Raw genomic sequence first — 19,600 nt, 5'->3', positions numbered from 1 at the left:
AATGTATTTTAGTAATTAAACTCTTGTGTAAATTCTAAAAACCTCACTTAGGATTTTTTTGTCTATGTTTTTATTCATTTTTGGTCAAACAGTCATAAAATTATCTGGGTTTTTCCAAATGGTGAAAATGTCTAGTAATGCATACATTAACAAGTATATGTACAAGCTTCTGAATTTTAAGAATAATTAAATGTCTCTCTTGTCATTCTGACATTTAGCAAATGGAAATAATTTAGGCAAGACTTACTGACCTAAACCATAAACAAACCTTAGTGTGATTTAACCTCAGAACTTATGTAAATGTCAACATGTTTCCAGCCACATACGAATAAATCTAAACACACAAGACGGTGAGCTAGTATCAAATTTATTCTGAAAGGCACAAACAAAGATGGTGTTACGAGTTGAAACAGCGCCACACTGTCCATGTCACTCTCTCTGTAATGTTGACTCTTCATTTAGCACCTTAATATTTGGATTATACATGATTTATAAAGTCACGCATACAAAACAAAACAAAAAAAAAAATTGGTGAATAACGTGAGTCAATAGCATAAAAAATAAGGATGAGGAGCTGTATCGCATTTAAAGAAATACACTGAATGTCATGAAAAGGTACCGCCATAAGCACGTGGTGTCACATTCAGAACAGGTCAGGAGTGATCCGATTCATTTCTTGATTCCCGCTGACGCTTTTGGACCTTTTTCCTTTCACATTGGAGTGCACGCTTTACATAGGAGCTGCGGATATTTATGTACAGAGAAGTTCATTGTCAAACAATGTGGAACAACATGTTATGTACCTGGAGTGTTTCACGTCTCAAAAAAGTAAGGCACTCATCAAAAAAAAACAACAAAAAAAAAAAAGAAACAAAACATACCATGCATTCAGGAGTGGATCCTTCTTCCAGTACATGGTGTACCTAGCGCCCCCTAGTGTTAAACTCTGTTCTGTGTGGCGCCAGGGAGGGCAGATCTGAGATCAGCGACTCAAGCTACAGAGCAGCTCCGCCTGGCTCCTGACGCTGTGCTGAAACCTTGCTCCAAACACAGAAGAACCCGAACAGACGAGTCTTTCTGAACCGTTAAAGCTGTACTTTTTGTTTTTATTTAAGCAGAAACTAAACTTATTGGCACATTTAATCAAACCGTATTCCATATCAGCTTGCTTTTTATTAATTTCTTCTGTAATTTTAAACCCTGTTTTACCTAATTTATAACCAAAGCCCTTCCTCCGATGGGCGGCGTGAGCTCGCCAAGCAGAACCGTTCGATGACTTCACACGAATAACCGATCGACGCAAAGAAAAACAAAAACGAAACAGAAAGCAATCTACATGACGTCCACAAAGAACTCGCTGGGGTTGCCCATGGCCAGGTGGAACGACTGACGGGACGCGGTCAGCTCTGGAGGCACAGAGCCCAGGTCACGGGTGGGAGGGGCCCCAGGTGGGCCCCCCGGTGTGGAGGAGGGAGGAGGGGGCAGCGCTTGGTGCATGGGGGCCGCCGACAGCTGCTGCGGGTGCTGGAGAGCGTGGGCGGCCATGGCCGGGTGTGGGTGCTGGGGCACCATCATCAGCATCATGGGGTTGTAGGGCAGGATGCCCGGCGGGTACGGGGACATGTGGGGGGGCTGCGGCATCCGGTGGTGGTGGGAGCGCTGCGACGAGGCGTGGCTGTGCTCGCTGGGGGCCGACGAGCCGTGGCCGCGCCTCAGGCTGCCGCGGGTGGAGTACTCCGATTCGCTGCCGCTGCCGGAGCGCGACTCGGCGCCGCCGCCGTCTCCGGAGGGGGATTTCTCCCCCCCGCCCACGGTGCTGCCGGGACCCTTGCTGCTGCGCCGCCGCTCGCCCTCGCTCCTCGTCGAGCCGCTGCTTCGGCTCCCTGAGAGGAGGAGGAGGAACAGAGGACAGAAACCGTCTCACTTTACTGGTTCGTAACGTTGCTTTTTCCCCAGACCTAAATGTTCTTATTTCAGTCGGTTTGGGTCAAAAGTAGGAAAATTCTGTTGGGCGCTAATTTCCTAAGCTATTCAAAACTAGTGAAAATAAAAAAAATGCACGTAAAATTTCTTACATTAAATGTCCCAGAGGTGCCAAAAATCAAGCCAGCTGGGATTTTGAGTAAATGGTTGGTTGATTTAATTAATTTTTTCTCAACGTGGGACTTTTTTTCTTTTTTTTGCACTGGACAAATGTACTCAAATTAAATTGTAACATTTTATCCTACATTGAAAGCACGAGTTTCTGTGCATTTTTAACCACAGAGCCGCGCAGTACAGTTGACTGACAAAAAAAATCTGCTTGATTTTGTAAACATGGAGGTTCAGGTTGACCTTTGATGACCCCAGGAAACATTTATTAATATTAAAACGATCGCGGCACAAACTAAACTCTTTGCTGCACAAAACATTTGACACTAATTCTGTTTAATTTGAAGGAGGAGGGGAGTCAAAAGTTAAAAACTGAGTCCATGATAGCTGAAGTTGAAGAATACCTAAAACGTTTATTTTTTATTTTTTTATTATTATTTTTTTTTTAAACGATTATAAACTATGTTTCGTCACCTTCGCTGTGCTGGCTGCCCGTGCTGCCCGGAGCGTAGCTGTAGCTGGTGAGTTCATGGTACGGAGGCGGCTGGCTGGAGTAGGGATGCGCTGCGTAGGGCTGGTAGGGGAAGGTGTGCATCACGGGCCAGGGGGAGGCGCCGGGGAGCGGCAGGGGGGCCAGGGTGTCCTGATCCGAGGCGCCGCTGGAGCCGTCGTTGTCATTCAGCGACAGGTTGGCCATGTCTGGGTGGGAAGTAGAAGAACAGAATAGATTCAACCCACCAACAAATTAATCAAGAGGAGTTTTACTCTTTTGAATATAAACCTCTGCTTATCAGAATATATGCCGTCTGTAATTTCCTTTGGATTGAGATTAACATTTCAGCGACTCACAGTTCTCACAGTCGCTCAGATCTCCGAACACGTAGTAGCACTGCTCGGAGAAGGTGATCTTGTTGACGGTGTGTCGGATGAAGCCGGCCTTCAGAAGGTTGCTGGCGTACTTCCTGGCTTCCCGGCGGTCCTGGAATCCCTCGATGTGGTGGAAGAGCCACTCCACTACGTCTGAGCCTGAAACCAAGAGAGCGAGAGAGAGACGGGTTCTCAGTGACACCAAGGAAATAAATGAAACATTTATCTCAGACAGTAACGGACAGGAGGTTGAAATCAGCCTGTTTCATCCGGTTCAAAGTCTTCATGCAAATTTCTCGGGAAAACAGAGCGTCTTCAGTCAGAGGCTTCTTCAAATTCACTGTGTTACCGACCGCTACAGCAGCCACCACTACACACGATAACTCTCTTATACGAGTTACACCAACATTTAATTTACCTCTGGGATCTATAAAGTAGTTTTCAATTTGAATTTGAATTGACTTTAATTGAAAACTGGTTTTGGATTGGACAAAATTTAAGATTTAAGAATAGCTTTGCCACAACCCTTCCAGAAAACATCCAGCCACAGTAAAAAGTATGAGGTTGAGGCGCTACTTGTTTGATGTTTGGCTAAATATTAGTGGAATGCCTTCATGTCTTGACTGGATGTATGATGTTGACCTCTACATTAGAGAAAATCCACAGTGAATTTAAACCCTAAACGTTGTGTAATCAGCAAGGGTGCACTGATTGCAGTTTTCTGACCGATCACAGCGATTTAAAAAGCCTGACCTGCCGATTTTTTTTTAAATATCTTGATGCTCTCGGGTGTTATAAGGTCACAACACACCTTCCATGTTCCACTGTTATTTTATTGAAAATAACTGAACGTTTTCTGTGAGTCAGCTCTCCCATTGCAGAGCAAATGGGGCACCAAAAATAAGTTAGAAAAACATCAGATGAAATTATACCATTGCAGACAATCATAAACACCCAGAGTATAAAATAGTGAAGCATGTTGTTCTAAGGCAACTTCACAATCCCAAAATAAAGTTGAGGGACTCCACAGTAATTTGTCTTCAATGTCTCTAAGCTGCAGGATTTTACGATACAAACAAGTCAGATAAAATAAAAACAAAATTCAAAATAAAAAGCACCACATTTGGGCTAATGTGTAGATTTTGTAATTACTGCTTGTGAGTCAGTTTGCAGGTGATTCCAATTTGGCGCATGTTTCCAGCCAGAACAAGTATTTCCATTCGTAGGATTGGGATTTTTCCCTCCCTCCCACAGGTCACACGGTTTTAATTCTGGGAGCATAATGGCTGCCCTGTATCCCCCAGAGAGCCACAGAGAGCTGAGGTTTTCCTGCAGGAGTCTCTCTTTTTCTTTTCTTCTCACCCAGGAAGGCGTTGGGGATGGTGATTTTAAGCCACATGCGATCCCTGACCTCCAGTCCCGACTCCGGTGAAGCCATGGCCTTGGCGACGGACGCCATGTCAGAGTGCAGCGACAAGTTAAAGTCGTCGAAACCTGGAGGGAAACAGAAGCACACAAAGCTTTACAATTTCAAAATTCAAGCATGCTGTATTGATCCCGAAAGGGAAATGAAATGCCACCAGTCAGGATCACTTTACTTTCCCATATTTTCAAATTGTCGCTATCACACAACATCTTGATGAAATAAACTGCAGTTTGCAGTCGTAACGAGACGTAAATGTGTAAAAGTTCAACAGAAGCTAACACAAACCCAACCAGACTCAGTCAGATCAAAACCAAGAGGAGAAGCATATCAAAGCACCTAGCACTTATCACACAGACAAACAAAAAGAGGTAAACAGGATTTGTGGGCTAACGTCATTAAAAAGATAAAAGATGAACGGAAACAAAGTCAGCAGAACTTGCGTCATTCCGAACCTCGTCTGGCTAAAACTAAGTTGAAAAGCAGACTCACGTTCAGTCTCGGTGACGGAGGAGGAGGAGGTGATGGTGCTGAGGGAGGAGCTGCCCGGATAGGGAGGGTAGGCCCCGGTCATGGCCACAGAGTGGCTGACCCAGGCCGCGGGGTCGATGGGTCGGATCGGCTCATCTGGCAGAGGAAGAGGAGGAAGAGCTGACCGACTGGGGCGTTTGTCTACCGGAGGACCTGAGGGGCTCGTGTACTCACTGCGAGGCAGCGTGAAGTAGCCCTGAGGGGCCGGGTCCCAGCACTTGGCCACCGTCAGTATGATGGGTCTGCCAAAGCCAAAAAAAAAAAAAAAAACACAGATCAGTTCACGTCCGAGGCAGAACCGGAAGCATGCGGACTGGAAATCAGCGACTCACCCTGGTTTGTGTACAATCTCTCTGAGAACTCGCACCGCGTCGTCGTTACTCATGTTCTCAAAGTTGATGTCATTCACCTTCGACGGCAAAAAAACGTTTATTGAAATACTAAACAGTGTTGCAGATTCATCTATTCTGCTTCTTTTTTTTTTTTTTATTATTCAAGGTTTACAACACAACATAGTAACAGAAGCAGCCGTGCCGAAGCAACAATGCATCATTCGTCCCTGCAGACCTGCAGCAGCATGTCTCCGGGTTCGATGCGTCCGTCCGCAGCCACAGCCCCGCCCTTCATGATGGAGCCGATGTAGATGCCGCCGTCCCCCCTTTCGTTGCTCTGGCCCACAATGCTAATACCCAGGAAGTTGTACTTCTCTGCATTGTTGAGACATCAGAGCGGGTCTTTAAAAACGAGCTAAAGTGTGCGTTTTGTCGTTCAACTAAAATATTACTACCGCCGAGTACCGACCCATGTTGAGCGTGACAGTGATGATGTTCAGGGACATCGTGGAGTCCGTCACGCTGCTGAAGGACGAGGCCTGACGAACGAATTGATTCAATTACTGTGTTAAACTTTTAAAAAGTTCAAACCATGTAAAAAAAAAAGAAAAGAAAGAAACAAAACACTAAATTTGCAGGAGAGGGTGTCGGAAATGCTTGTTGTACCCTTTCCAGCCGCGGGGGGCGCTGTTTCCTCCTCCGACGGTGTCGTTTCAGTAGCCTGGAGGCGGTGCTCTGCTCTGTGGCGCTGCTGAACCTACAAGTTTACAGATCAGGAAAAAAGGTCAGCAGGAAGGCGACATCCTCTCCTCAACTGTGCTGCAACTCAGAGAAGAAAACGGAAAAGCAAGAATACAAACAAACTAAAGCTACTGAGATTTAGCAAAAGTTGTGCAAAGTTAGAATCTGATCAAAGTTTCCTTTCTGATCTTCTCCTTTTGTTTCTATAAAGACGTTGATCCAGACTGTGTATTCGGATTGTCACAATAGTTTCGTCCTTCGTCTTTCACCTGCTCATGGTGTCGTCATCCTCAGAGTCACAGAAGCTGGTCGTGTCCAGCTCGCTGCTCATCACTGTGCTGGAGCTCTCGTACCCTGCCAGGTGGCGCTCCAGGCGGCTCTGGCCGTTCATGCGGGGCCCTTGAAAATAAACAGAAAACGGGAGAAATCATGCCGGATGAAGTTTCACCTTTTCCTGTTTTCCCTTTGCCGAGTGGAAAACATTCCACAGTCGAACATTGCCTGATCCTATCTGCCAGCGCTTGGAAGGGTGGAGGCGCGCCAGGTCTGGATAAAGCTCCGTGATAATGGATTGTTTTTTTGTGAGCGCGGTGATGTGCGGTTTCTCACCGTGCTGATCCACGCCCTCTCTGTGGCGGGGTCTCTCCCTCCTGAAGGAAACCACGGACTCGGTTTCAGTCTGATCGTCCAAAGTCTCCACGCTGCCCGTAGCGTTGGGACTGCAGAGAGCAAAACAGACATTCGATATCTGAACCGTTTTCTGTGATCATTGTAAAATTTGCGGATGCCCCTGCGCTTCTTTGAGGATTTTTTTTTTTTTTTAAAGCTCAATGAACCGTTTCGGGTCACGAATGATGAGATTGAGATTATTTTATCTTATTTTTTTAAAACACAGCATGCCTGACGGTCAGCTTTTAGTTACAGGCAATGATCCAGTTACCTGTCACTTCAATGAAGTTTTTCACGTCTGATACCAACACCTGATATGATCTCATCATATTACAATGAATCCAGAAACTAAAGCAGTCATCTCCCGTGGCTTGAATCTCCTGAGAGGATCGGATAACCGCAGATCCATCGGCAGCTCGGTTATAAGTGCTGTTTTGGTATTACAATGGAGGCGAAACCTGATTCCAGGCACAAAGGCAAATGTTGTGCCAAATGTTAAACCCATGCAGGTAATTCCATCATTGTGTGAAGAGGGATCCATTATCTTCCACTTCACTCTTTGATGCCTCCCCTGGTGTGATTTCAGGCGTGTCCCACCGGCAGTGGTCCTTCATTAAGAAACGCTCGTGAACTGAGCGCGATCAAAAACACTCAAGTTGTTTCTGCAAATGAGATGCGTTACTCTCTGGTTCCAATCCATCTACTCCAGAGGGAAGAACCGATCTGGGAGTGATGTCACGCCCAACTTACCGATCTTCCAGTTACGAGCTGGGGAACCAGTTGCATATGCGCTCGGTGATCAGGCCGTCTGACACGGTGCCCTTGGTCACAGCGCAGCTCAGTTCAAGTTTTAAATTGTACCCCAAAAAAAAAAAAATCTAATGACATGGTTAAATTCTCCATGTGCTCTCCAGCTTCCTGTATTTACATTTTGCTCCCCCACCATGAAAAGACTACAAGTTAACAAATCTGTTATCTGATTCGGACCAACGTAAACAAGCTAGGTGTGAAAACGTCTCTTAAACGTCTTCGGACTTTTTAAAGGATTGTTAAGAATTGGGATAGAGAGGAAATTCTTTCTAACAGAAATATTCACTCTGTCACTGATCTGCAGATTTATGATATACTCTGGATATACTCTGTTTAGACTTGACAACTGTTTAAACTTTAAATACTGCTTTAGTACATATTTTGCTAATAATAGAACGTGTCCTCCGATTTAGAGGAAGATCCTATAAATCACATGCTCCTTTTTGTTCTTTTTCCCCCAACACTGGTTTATTTGAAGGAAGAAATTGAGAACAGCTCAGACTAATAGTTGTCCTCTAAACGAGAATATGTAGAAAAATAAAGAGGGTAACTAGAAAACAGCACCTTGCTTCTGCATGTTAGCAATGAAAGAAATCATCAGTTTCTCAAACACTTATTATGTTTGTTTCAACATCACAGCTAAATAATGAGTTTTATAGATAAATGCATTTTTTGACGACAAATCCCTAACTAAAAAAAGCCAACAGTTGTGAGATTTCTCGCACTGCAATAATCTTTTTCGAATGCGACTCTTCTGAATTTGGTCGTTATTGTTCCGCTAAAGCCTCCAGGACTTTCCTTCAGAGGCACGTTTGGAGCGCCGTTCAGCAACGGCTTTCTAAAGTCTAAATCCGTTTTAAACGTAATCTTCAGCTCCAAAACCAATCATATGACTGGCTGAATGTGGGAGCTGTGTGAGTAAACCTGCTTATGTTTACCTCAGCTGGTTTTTAGACACCTTAAAGCTCGCTGTTACAAGGACTACTGGTGTGCAGCGAAGCCAACGCAGAGAACTCGATTTTTGTTGAACTATTTTCTTTAGTTGTAGTTTAATAGTTATAATGTCCACCATTCAGAAATGTGCAAACAAAATCAAGCCCATATGTCTTTTATTCAGTTCTATTAAACACAACACCAATCACATTTATTGACATGATGTGATAAAGATGCATGGAAAGTCTTTTAATAAAAGAGTTTAATTGCAGGAATCTCACAGTGAAAAGATGTAGAAAACTTAACCCTTTATTATGAGTTTATTTATTTAGCAGGAGTAAAAAAAAATTATATGAAATACTTAAGAAAACCCCTGCAATTAATAGCCGACCTGCTGTCAGTACTGAAACACAGCAGAGCTCATTTTTCTTTTAGCATTTTTGCTAACTTTGAAAACATTCACCGCGCTTAGGGCCTGCTAAATCAATTTTTCTGAACAAACTGAAAAACACTAATTTACGTGGTTTCTTTGTAAACTCTCAGTTGAATAAAGTTCGACACCCGTGTTGAAATGTTGTTTATCGTTACAAATACTTCACGTATTTAAGACGTTCATATTCACGCTCTTATTTTGAAGTGGTTGAAAACTATTCACATTGTCCACCTCTAAGGACAGAAAGATTTTTTTTTTTTCATGAATGCTCCTAAAATAACTGGCTTATATGGTTGTCATGGAGACTCGTTGATCCAAATATGCCCCTGCTGGCCAGCGCACGACAACAGTGAGTTTTGTAGAATTTAACCTATAACTGAGAATGGTTACATTTTTAATATGAACTTTTTAAATAATTAAAATTAACACACATTTGCTTTTCTTGCATAATAAGTTATTGCATCTTTTAAGAGTGGCTTAAGAAATGGGCCACTGAGCGTACAAGCATAAATTTAAAAAAATGTGCCAGGCACATTTAATTTAACTGGGAGTAAAAATAAACCATTTCACCAGAGATTTTCTAAAAAAAATAAATAAATAAATTAAGTAACTGTGAGCGTCCTCAGTATAGACAACAGGGGCTTCAGGTAAGATCAGTTACAAGATCTCTGCAGTATTCCTGCAGGAACCCGAGACAGAGAGCGTGAGCTGCTCAAGAGTTTCTCTGTCAAAGTTTACACCAAACTTTAAGTCTGGAAACCCTTCATGTCCAGCATCCAGGTCATGTCCTACAGGGTTTACTGTAGAGTAAATGAGAACAACTGTGCTTTGCTTACTGGAAGGAGGGTGGTCTGGAGTCCCCGATGCCCCCTGTCCTCTCTGCAGGTGGGGGTGGCAGGGGCGGTGGAGGTGGTGAAGGCTGGGCGGTTGTTTCCACAGGGGGCACCACCGCAACTGGAGGCTCTGCAACGGGAGTCTCCGAAGACACCAACTAAGAAAAGAGAGAGACAAACGGAACAAGTGGCGATGAGTTAGAGACAGGACGTGCAGGATGGCAAAAAAAAAGAGAAAATAAACCTATATGTTGAAGCTGAAAGCGAGAGGAGTGGTGGAGAAATTCAGAAGACTGAAAGGAGGAGGAGGAGAGCGGAGGTGAAAGGAGGGGAAACGTCTACCATGTCAATTACTTTGACATAGAAACACTCGACTCTTTTCAGACAAACGTCTCAAGGGCAAACTGAAACGCTATCCCACACTTAACCCGTCTCCCTTCATTATCCAGGAAAACTGGCCACACACACAAACAGCAACAATCAGGATGAATGCCGCGCAGCCTCGGATTACAAGGCGCATGAAACACACAGACAGGAAGGGAGTGAGACTGAAAAATGGAGGGATAAAAAGTTTCAATCCAGAGGTCTCATCACTTTGACGCCGCGCAGGCGCTCGGCATGCTCAGAAACACATTACGGCGTATTAGTGTCACGAATTTTAAAACGTTGACAGTAAAGAGTTTCCTGTAAATGAGCTCCGTCTGTAGAAACAATCCCAAATGATGAGCAACATGTGGACAGACGTCCCTGCATGGAAAGACTTCAGGGATTCCTGCTCCAGTCTGCAGATCACATATCAGCTCCTCTGCTCTCCAACCTTTGTTCTCCTTTTCCTTTCATGTTTTTTTTTTTTTTTTCTTTTTTCTCCTGCCTCGATCTTATGCACTTAGCAGATGCTCTGGCCCCCAGACCTGCGTTTCTGGGCCAAGCCTTGGTGTTCTGTCTTTGTTCGGATCCAAGTCGCAGGGTGGGGTGAAACAGCTGGGACTTCCACCAGAGAAAAGGAAAAGTATTACAACAGTTGTTTTGGCAAATCGCTTTACTGTAAGCGTTCGCAGGCCGTGCGACACGGAGCCAGAGCTGGAGCATCATCGGACAAACGGGGGGCCTTTCTTTATGTCCAGCAGGTAGGAAGCAGCTGTGCTCTGCCAATGGAAGACGTTTCACTGGGGTTAATTAGTGACGAAATGTGAAGAATATGTGGACTTTATGCTAGACTCAAAGGGACTGCAGCATAACTTCGATACCAACAGTTCAGACTCTTCCACGAAATCAAAAACTCACTTGCTGCAATGTTCAGATTCCTTCCTCACTCCCCTGGACGAAACTAAAAGATTTAGCTCTGATCACATTTCTGTTGATTTCCATCCATCCATTGTTTAAGTGGCGATCCTAAAACCCTCTTTTCTCTTCTCAAGTTGAGGAACTTCTTCATAAGCCAGATGAGAAACGTAACTTCTAAGCACCGAGTGTACATATAACACAAAAGCCTTCATGCAAAATTCAGAAATATTTGAATAAAAGCCAACATGTGTAGAAAATTGTCAAAGAAATAAAGAACAAGTTTACATCTTCTTACCCACGACACCACTCTGCCGTTAAAACAAGGCAACTTGGCGCCATCGTCGGAAATCTCTTCCTTCACCACCCTGGAGAAAGAGAAAAGGAGAGGAGAGGTTCAGGAAGCATAAACTGCTCTGTTTTCACAACACTGGTGACGGATGAATGTGATCTCACAGTAGCACAGCTGAGCGGAGGAACATGTTGCTCAGAAGGAGAACAGTGAAAATGTAGGGAGTCAAAGAGTCGACACGTTCAGATAAATGCGTTTGTCTCAAAGCAGGAACACGCGAAGTGAAAACATGACGGTGATTCTTCTTGCAACGTCTTTCCTTTGGGGCAGCGAACATCCATCCATCCATCCATCCATAGATCGATCCATCCATCCATAGATCCATCCATCCATCCATAGATCCATCCATCCATCCATAGATCCATCCATAGATCGATCCATCCATCCATTCATAGATCCATCCATCCATTCATAGATCCATCCATCCATCCATAGATCCATCCATCCATAGATCGATCCATCCATCCATAGATCGATCCATCCATCCATCCATAGATCCATCCATCCATCCATCATATTTACCGGCAGGCACGACGGTCTTGATGCACGTTTGCTAAAGTATTACCAAATATTACACTCAGGCACTCTTTGCAACTACAATATTGCACACACTGAAGGTGGAATAATGACTAGTTTGATACATTGTGAAGCTCAATCTGAAACATCAAATGTTTTATTTATTTATATTTTATTCAAGCTGTGCAAATAAACAATAACAAAGCAGGGGAACCGGTGGAAAAATACCAATTTTCCCTCGTCAGGAATGACCACAAACACGTGATGTATGATTGTATGATTTGTTCTTAGAATTTAGATCCAAGATGAAGCAAGGCAATAAAATAAACACGCAATATTTTAATGAAACAAAGCTGTAAGGTTTGTATTTCTTTTTTTTTTTTTTCTTTTTTTTGCCTTAATTTGATGTCATTTACAATTTTCTGTTTCCAGAAACCAGCAAAAGAGTTGAAACACTGGGTTTCTTTAAATCAGAGCTGCTTTTGATAAATAATACATTGATCAATATATTTGATCTGCTTTATTTCTGTTCTGTACAAACACAACTCCATGTTTCAATGAGATTTATCTGGATAAACGAATGTAAAATAAAATTAAAAACATTGTTTGAATACCCAATTCGCTGTCAGGAATTCCTGAAATCAGCTCAAATGTGTTAATACCTGTAGGAAGCTTCTCCAGAGGAACATAAAGCACTTTTTTTTTTTTTTTTTTTTTTTTTTACAATAAATGAATTGGTCATTTTATTGGTTTTGCAGAGGCGTCAGACGGGAAGCGGCAGGACTGGTCGTGACCGTAGCCGCTATGAACAATGCATGTTGTCCTAAAGGAGGCTGCGGCTTTCACAAGCATCCCAGAGCCTGGTGCCGCGCTAAAAATATGCTTCTGGTCTATTTCTGATGGAAGATGTGTCGAGCTGCACACAGCAGGCGAGGCAGACGGGCAGTCGGACAGCAGCGGCGCTGAACATACGGAGAGAAAAACATGTCAAGCAAACTAACTTCATGCAGCCGCTGAAATATCCCACAGGTTTCCTTTGATTTTTGTAAAAGAAAAAAAAAAAAAAATCAACACACCGTAAAACGTGTCAAATCAGTCAGGAAACGTTAGAAAATAAAAATCCACAATCAGAGAAATTAACAAGTAACATTCCTTTTTTTTTGGTTGTCTTTCTTTGGAAGTTTTTGTGCCCTGATCAACTTGAAATCACAAGTTTACCAAATAAAAAGATAAATTTTTTTGTTCTCCCACACTGTCTGAAGTTAAATCAGGAGCTTTTCTTGCTTTAAGTTAGCAAAAATTACCACATTCATTTCTATTTGCTAACTGGGATAAATAATTTTGGGTAATTCCGACATAAAACAAGAAAGGTTTGGTTTGATTTAACTTCAGACTGAGAAAAAAGAAGGTGAATGTGTCTTTATTTGTTGTACGTAAACTTCTGGTTTCACATCTATATGCATTAGATCTATACAACTAAAAGAAGCTGCTTGCAAATATCAAAAGGCTCAAACACAGAACCCGCAGTGCGTCCACCTCTGTCCCATCAGAGACAAAAACATCATTTGTGAACTTTCCTGCGACACAACGCGATTATTCAAATATTTTTCTCAAACAGGATTACAAAGAGAGAGCCTCTCAGCCGATATGCAGCCCATTTAGTTGAGAATCAGTCGGCCTCCGCTGGGCTTTTGAAAGCAGCTGTTGAGTGCCGGTTTAGAGAGTGTCAGCATAAAGCCAGCTTGTTGTGGGAACTGGTGGGAATCTGCAGCAGGAAGCTGGAAGACAGTATTTGTGGACCGCCGGGTGTCGGTCCACAAATGTTTCCTTCATTTATTCAACATTCATATGTCTTCATACACAGTCAGCAGCAGCCGTTATGCAACAGTTTTTCCTTCTTTACTGTTTAGTCTAATCAAACAAGTGAAAACTGCTTCAGACAATAAAACGGGCATAAGAATGCACGTCTGAGAAACATATGATTCCAGTCTTTAAAAGTATTAAAATCCACTCCGCTGCCGTTCTCCTAGTCCCCTGCAGCCATTACATTCCTCCCTCTCAACAGCATCAGTTTTCTAATAATTAATCTTCCTGAAACGGCTCCCTGATGCTCTCCCTGAGCGCAGAAGAAGATCCAGAGACTCCAACCGAGCTCCGCTCTCCCCCCCTTGTAGACGACGACCCAGACGACGCAGCAAATGGCTGGGATCCCTCCCCTCGTGGTCCAGCGCCGGTTCTGGATCCCCCTCCTCCCCTCTGCCACACACGAGGCTCTGGCCGACAGCTGGCCTCGTACCAGGGCAAATGAAAACACACACTCCTCTCCTGGGTCGACGAGAGAGGAGGGGGAGGGAAAAAAAAAAAATCCCTGCTTCGACTGGACAGCTGACTCGGGAACTGTGTTTGAATTTTTTTCGTCTGAGCTCAGTTGGAGACGTTCGGATGAGTGAATCAGAGCCGGCAGGCGGGTTTGAAGTGGGAGGTGGTTTCTACGGCTGATTCTGAGTTTCCGTACTCCGCTGAGTGGGTCGCCCGCTATGTGCACAAACGGTAGTCCAGAGTCAAAAAAGGTTATGTAACGTCGAGTAACAAAGAGGAAATTTGTCAGTGTTTAACCTGGCTGGTCGTATCATGATATTAGCGTTTCATATCAGTCGATATCGATATTTTTTTGTTTGTTTGTTTGTTTTAAATATCTGAAATATGGCGTGATCGCTTCCGTTTTATCCGTAGTTTTTATTTCATGCCTTTCTTCTTATTTTTTAAGCAGTTATGAGGCTGCTGCTGTGCAAGTTACTCAACAAACTGTTGCTAGGTAACCAAAGAGTGAGCGAGCGGTTGCTAGGTAACCGTAGAGTGGGTGAGTTAGTTGATGGCACCTGCCTTTCTTAGTTGGTCCGTGAAAGGTTCAGCCTCTAAAGCGTTTAATCTGCCTACATCCCCCAGAATGCAGTGCGGTTCTGTATTGCAGTTCAGCGAATATTCTACATACTGAATACTTTATCAGATGCACAATCTATTTTTATCACGACAAATCATAAAAATACTCAAAAGGCAGATCATACGGGTAGACTGCGACCAAAGGTGACATAAGTAACATTCAAAGTGATTTAAAGTGCTCTGAAAGCCTTTTTATTTGATAAAGCCAATATTTCCAAGAGCTGCAGAACATATCCAAGAAAAACATAAACGTGCACAATAATGATATCGTAATGATAGTCTAGTATATTTCAGTTGCTGTGTCTTTGTTACCTGCGTCTGATTAAAATAGCAGTCCCAGCTGGATTAACTCTTACTACCCTCAATGTTCACATTTTATTTAGACGATAGTACAAACTTTGGACAACAAATCATTACATTTTAAGGACCAAGAAGAAGATGTCTGAAATAAAACAGCTGTTTCAAATAATAATTTATACACTTTGTTTGGATAATGTCATTAAACCTTCAAAAAAAAAATAAAAAAAAGTTTTTTGGCTGTCCAGCTATTTAGAATAAATATCAATGTATTGACTTGCAGCAGTCTAAAACGGTCAACTTAATTTTGTTGGAAAATGACAGCGACAGATAACACTCTGCTGTGAGAAACAGAAATCCAATGTTTTTGTCCGAGAAAACATGGACGTTCATTCATAAACTAAACATTCTGCGTCTTCAACTCGAGTTTTACCAACCAACGGCTCAACATAGAGTCCCAGCTAAAAAAAAAAAAGAGAGAGAGAGGAAAAACCAAAACAAAAGAGGTAATTTTTAAAACTCTGGGTATGTTTACGTTGTCAGCAGGGATTTTTACAAGTGCAGCAGTAAATAAACCTCTGGTGTAGTTGACGGAATGCCTCGGTCTGGTGCATAATCACAAAATCCTGTGATGGGTCAAAAATCACAGCCACAAACACACTGAATAACGGCAGTGACCACAATTCAAAAACTCAGAGTGACTGGAAAATTGGGATGATAAAAAAAGAATGAGAAGACAGAAGGATATTACGTCATGTTGACGTAGGGTTGTAATCAAAGCTACAACCAAGAGATTCTAAATTAATCAGATTTACTTTAATACCTCCTTCTGCAGTGTTTCTCAAACCTTTCTGGATTTTATATTTTTAAAAAAAATTGTGCAACAAAGCAACACAAAGCAGCGGATAATTGTGAAGCAGAATCAAAAAGACGCATGGTCTTCTAAAATTGTTGAAGATGAAAATCTGAAAAGTTTGTAAGCAGCCACACTGAACAGTAGTTTGCTGTACTTTCTAAAAGTGTGGAGGGTTTATTTCCCATCAACAGAGACGACTGAAAAGCATTCCCCCCACAGCATGATGCTGCCACCTCCGTGTTTTACTGTGGAGATGTTCTGCTGAGGATGGCGTGCAGTGTGACGTTTCCCAGCATGCATCATGTTTTGGTTAAAAACTTCCATTAAGGTCTCATCTGACCGGGACACCTTCTTCTGCATCTTCTCCCAGCTGAATACAAATACACATTTTTCATGTTACTTATAACAGATTTAACAAACCGCATATAATCGTCTTTATATTTCACAATTGCACACCTATATTAATATTTGTTTAGGTCCTGATATTGAAAAACATTTAGCTCGGGTATTGGGATGATGTGCCCAATCTATGAGGGTATATCTATTCAGTCCAATTCTGTGTTTTGTGTACTGAGTGATGTCATGCTTCATTATTTATTTCACGTTATATTTAGAAATCCTAATTGCACTTTCTGAACCATTTGAAAGGTTTGTCGTCATTTTTTTTTCAATGTTTCACCAAGATAGTCAAGCTGTTGTTTTTTATCAGTTTCAGTTTCTTTATTATTTACTTCACATTTGCCGTTATACTCCTAATTGCGCTGACTGAACAAATTAAAAGTTGTGCTGCTTATGTTGACCAAGCTTGTGAATCTAATTGTGTGTTTCAGTGTGTTGTACTGGTGCAGAGTTATCAAATAAATTTGTAATTCAGTACATTCATGTACGTGTTTGAAAAAAAAAAGTTTCAAATCGATTCAAAATCATCAGATTATTGGATCGTATCGGATGATCCTAAACCACAGATATCTGTATCGGTATCAAAAGTGAAAAAAGCAGATTGGTATTTTTTAGCACATATACTATTACAAAATGTCATTAATTTTATGGTCGTCATATGAGAAAATTATTTATTTATTTTTATAAAAGGACGTATGAATAATCTCCTTCTGTGTGGGGAGTGCCAAGTCTACCTAGACTTAAAGTAAAGCAATCTTGCACAATCGCAAGCTTGAATTCGGGTTTGCCTCTGCAGCCCTGGTGCCATCCAACATGGGGGGAAAAAAAACATCCAAAACTACAATGCATTTAACTGAAACCCTGAGGGTCTCACCGGGTGAATAAACCACAAACACACATTCCTCTGCAGGAAAATGCACAGCAGCCACACAGGGGGAGAGAGAGAGAGAGAAAAAAAGAGGATTAATTGATAGAGGAGACAGCTATTTCTCAGAGAGGGTCAGGAGAAAGCCAGGGAATGAAAGGATGGCTGGCAGGCCAAAGTGTTGAAGAGGTAGGGAGGAGGGGGAGAAAACCCTGGCTTCAGTCCTGAAGGAAAGAAAAGGCAAGGATTTCACCAGATGATGGGCTGAGGGAGGAAGGAAGGGAGGGAGGGATGAGGATTAGGGCACAGAAAAGCAGCAGGAACAGGGAATGTTTCCCATTGTAATGATGATGTTTAGTGAGAAATGTCCCAACCTGAAGAAGCAACTTTTAAGAATATATTTTTTAATTTATTCTCCCTGCAGCTACAGTTGGAAATACCCCTCCGATCTCTAATTTGGTTCAAGTTTAAGTGCCTGCTCCTGCCCTCAGACACTACTTGTGAATTAAGACTACATTTCGTGGCTTTCCTGCTTGTGCAATGCACCAAAAGCATTAGAGGGGAAAATCAGAGCAGCTCACCCAAAGTCTTGGTCCATAGACTTGAAAAAGAATTTGTAGTTTGGCTTGTTGAGGACCTGTTTGAAATCCAGCAGGGTGATATTTTCTGCAGCTATGGGGATCTTCACCAAGTACGGGGTCTCCTCTTCGTCGATGTGATAGATGATTTTGGTCTCCGCCATCTCGGCGCTGGATAAAAGCTGGACGTTTTCCCGGAGAGAGACAGGCTGCGAGGGAGCCGAGGTAGCGTTAACTTTGTTGGGGACTCAGCTAGGTAGCTAACGAGATGCAGCGCTGACGGGACGGGACGGGGCCGCTGATATTTTTCAGCCCGAGCCCACGGACACAAAGCGCTGGAAAGTCCTCGCTCTAAACCTCCGTGGACGACTTCACGCTCGCGCCGACGCTCCTTCCCTCCGTTACCGAGGGGCAGAAAACGGCAAACACGCTACATCCACACGGCTAAAACTTCCAGCAACTTTTCCCCCAACAAAAACATAAAGAGGAGGGGGTTGGGGGTGTCTAAAAACTTTTTCACCGCTTGTTGCAAGCCAACGCGGCGTGTGACGTAAAGACGTTGCCCCCCTCCCTCCCGCCAGGTTTTTTTTTGTTGTTTTTTTTTACGTGCTGTCCCAGCCATGCTCCCTCTACCAGGTAGGGAGTTCAAGGAGTGCCAGGTATATTTAAAAGAATGATGTTCCTTAAAACAGATTGGTTTTAGAATAAGGTTATGTAAAGTTTATATTAGTAATAAGCAAATTCTCTTTAAAAAAATTTAATTAAAAATTGAAAAAGATGGCGTATGAAGGTGAAGAAATCCTCAGGTATAGTGGAAGGCTAGTAATAAGTTCAGGGGTGTTCAGAAATTTTGTCCATTTTTTCTTAATTAAAGAAGCCAAAATTCAATTTAATGTGTTTTATTTGATCTTTAGCTGCTCTGCAATGAGCTAAACAGACAATATTTAAATAAAACAATGTTTGATTTTTACAGAAAAGAATCACAACTTTAAGTTTGAGCACACAAGCAAGGAATTTGACTGGGATTCTGCTTTGCTCCAAATGAAGACATTTGTAACACTGTTAAAAGCAAAACAAATATAAACATCTGTAAATCATTGTGGCAAAGACTTTGGTATGTTTGTTTTCTTATTGCAAATCAGGCATGCAACTTTTCTACTGTGACCAGATCAGAAAATGGCTCACTCTTTCCTTCAGAACAATTGCTGTAAATAACCACGATTAATCAAAAGCCGCATCTATGTCTGATTTAGAGTAGAATTTGCTGGATGTTTGTGGTCCTACCTACTTTGAACCACAGCCAATTCATTCACAACTGCCACTATTACTTTTTTTGTTTCAAAACTTTTGCTATATTGATCAAAATACAGATAGTTTGATAAGATTATGTACTTTTGATCATTTTTGTCTTCAAGTATTTTATATGCTTTACAACTAAAGAAAGAGAACTATGTCACTGAATCTCATTCAAAGTCTGTGGACATAATTTAATGTTTATTTTATTTATGTATTTATTTATTTATTTATTTATTTATTTTTACAGTTTCAGGATATTTTTTTCCTGAATTGTATTTTTATCATGTCTGGTTACTAATTGCTCAAAATGTAAAAAAAAAAAAAAAAAGAAAGAAAGAAAGACAGAAAGAAAAGAAACTGGTCAGAATCAGGATTTCTGTAAAAATGTTGCATCCTGGGTTTGGATAATACCCAACCATTTATGGTGTAGAAATAAAATGAGTTTTACATATATTTAACAGACATTTTAAATACAAAGACAGTTTATATGGGTTTAAAATATATTTACTGAATATTGGTTTCAATAAGAACTGAAGTTGACAACTGCAATTACCAAA

At 42.1% G+C, this 19,600-nt stretch overlaps 1 protein-coding gene across 1 annotated transcript; it reads right to left on the bottom strand.

Annotated features, from left to right (window-relative positions):
- Positions 1-350: 350 nt before the first annotated feature.
- On the bottom strand, positions 351-18,316 carry dvl2 (dishevelled segment polarity protein 2). Its single transcript, XM_007551301.1, has 15 exons — positions 17,751-18,316; positions 11,243-11,312; positions 9,667-9,821; positions 6,595-6,704; positions 6,255-6,384; positions 5,911-6,001; positions 5,714-5,783; positions 5,480-5,619; positions 5,245-5,321; positions 5,087-5,154; positions 4,874-5,008; positions 4,321-4,452; positions 2,941-3,117; positions 2,566-2,790; positions 351-1,883 (listed from the first exon to the last, which is right to left on the bottom strand). Exons 1-15 carry the CDS (start codon positions 17,909-17,911, stop codon positions 1,333-1,335), a joined length of 2,292 nt encoding a protein of 763 aa, XP_007551363.1. The 5' UTR covers positions 17,912-18,316; the 3' UTR covers positions 351-1,332.
- Positions 18,317-19,600: the final 1,284 nt, after the last annotated feature.

The sequence above is a fragment of the Poecilia formosa genome, unplaced genomic scaffold, assembly GCF_000485575.1.
Source record: "Poecilia formosa unplaced genomic scaffold, Poecilia_formosa-5.1.2 Scaffold41, whole genome shotgun sequence".
Classification (NCBI taxonomy): domain Eukaryota; kingdom Metazoa; phylum Chordata; class Actinopteri; order Cyprinodontiformes; family Poeciliidae; genus Poecilia; species Poecilia formosa.
This window is presented reverse-complemented; position numbering and strand designations above follow the sequence as displayed.

Excerpts from the sequence above, each read along its gene's own strand:
- dvl2 (XM_007551301.1), bottom strand. The coding sequence starts at position 17,911 with ATGGCGGAGACCAAAATCATCTATCACATCGACGAAGAGGAGACCCCG. Across the intron at positions 6,705-9,666 it reads TCCAGACCACCCTCCTTCCA|TCCCAACGCTACGGGCAGCG; the intron begins GTAAGCAAAGCA and ends TGCTCTCTGCAG. Across the intron at positions 1,884-2,565 it reads GGGCAGCCAGCACAGCGAAG|GGAGCCGAAGCAGCGGCTCG; the intron begins GTGACGAAACAT and ends TCCTCCTCTCAG.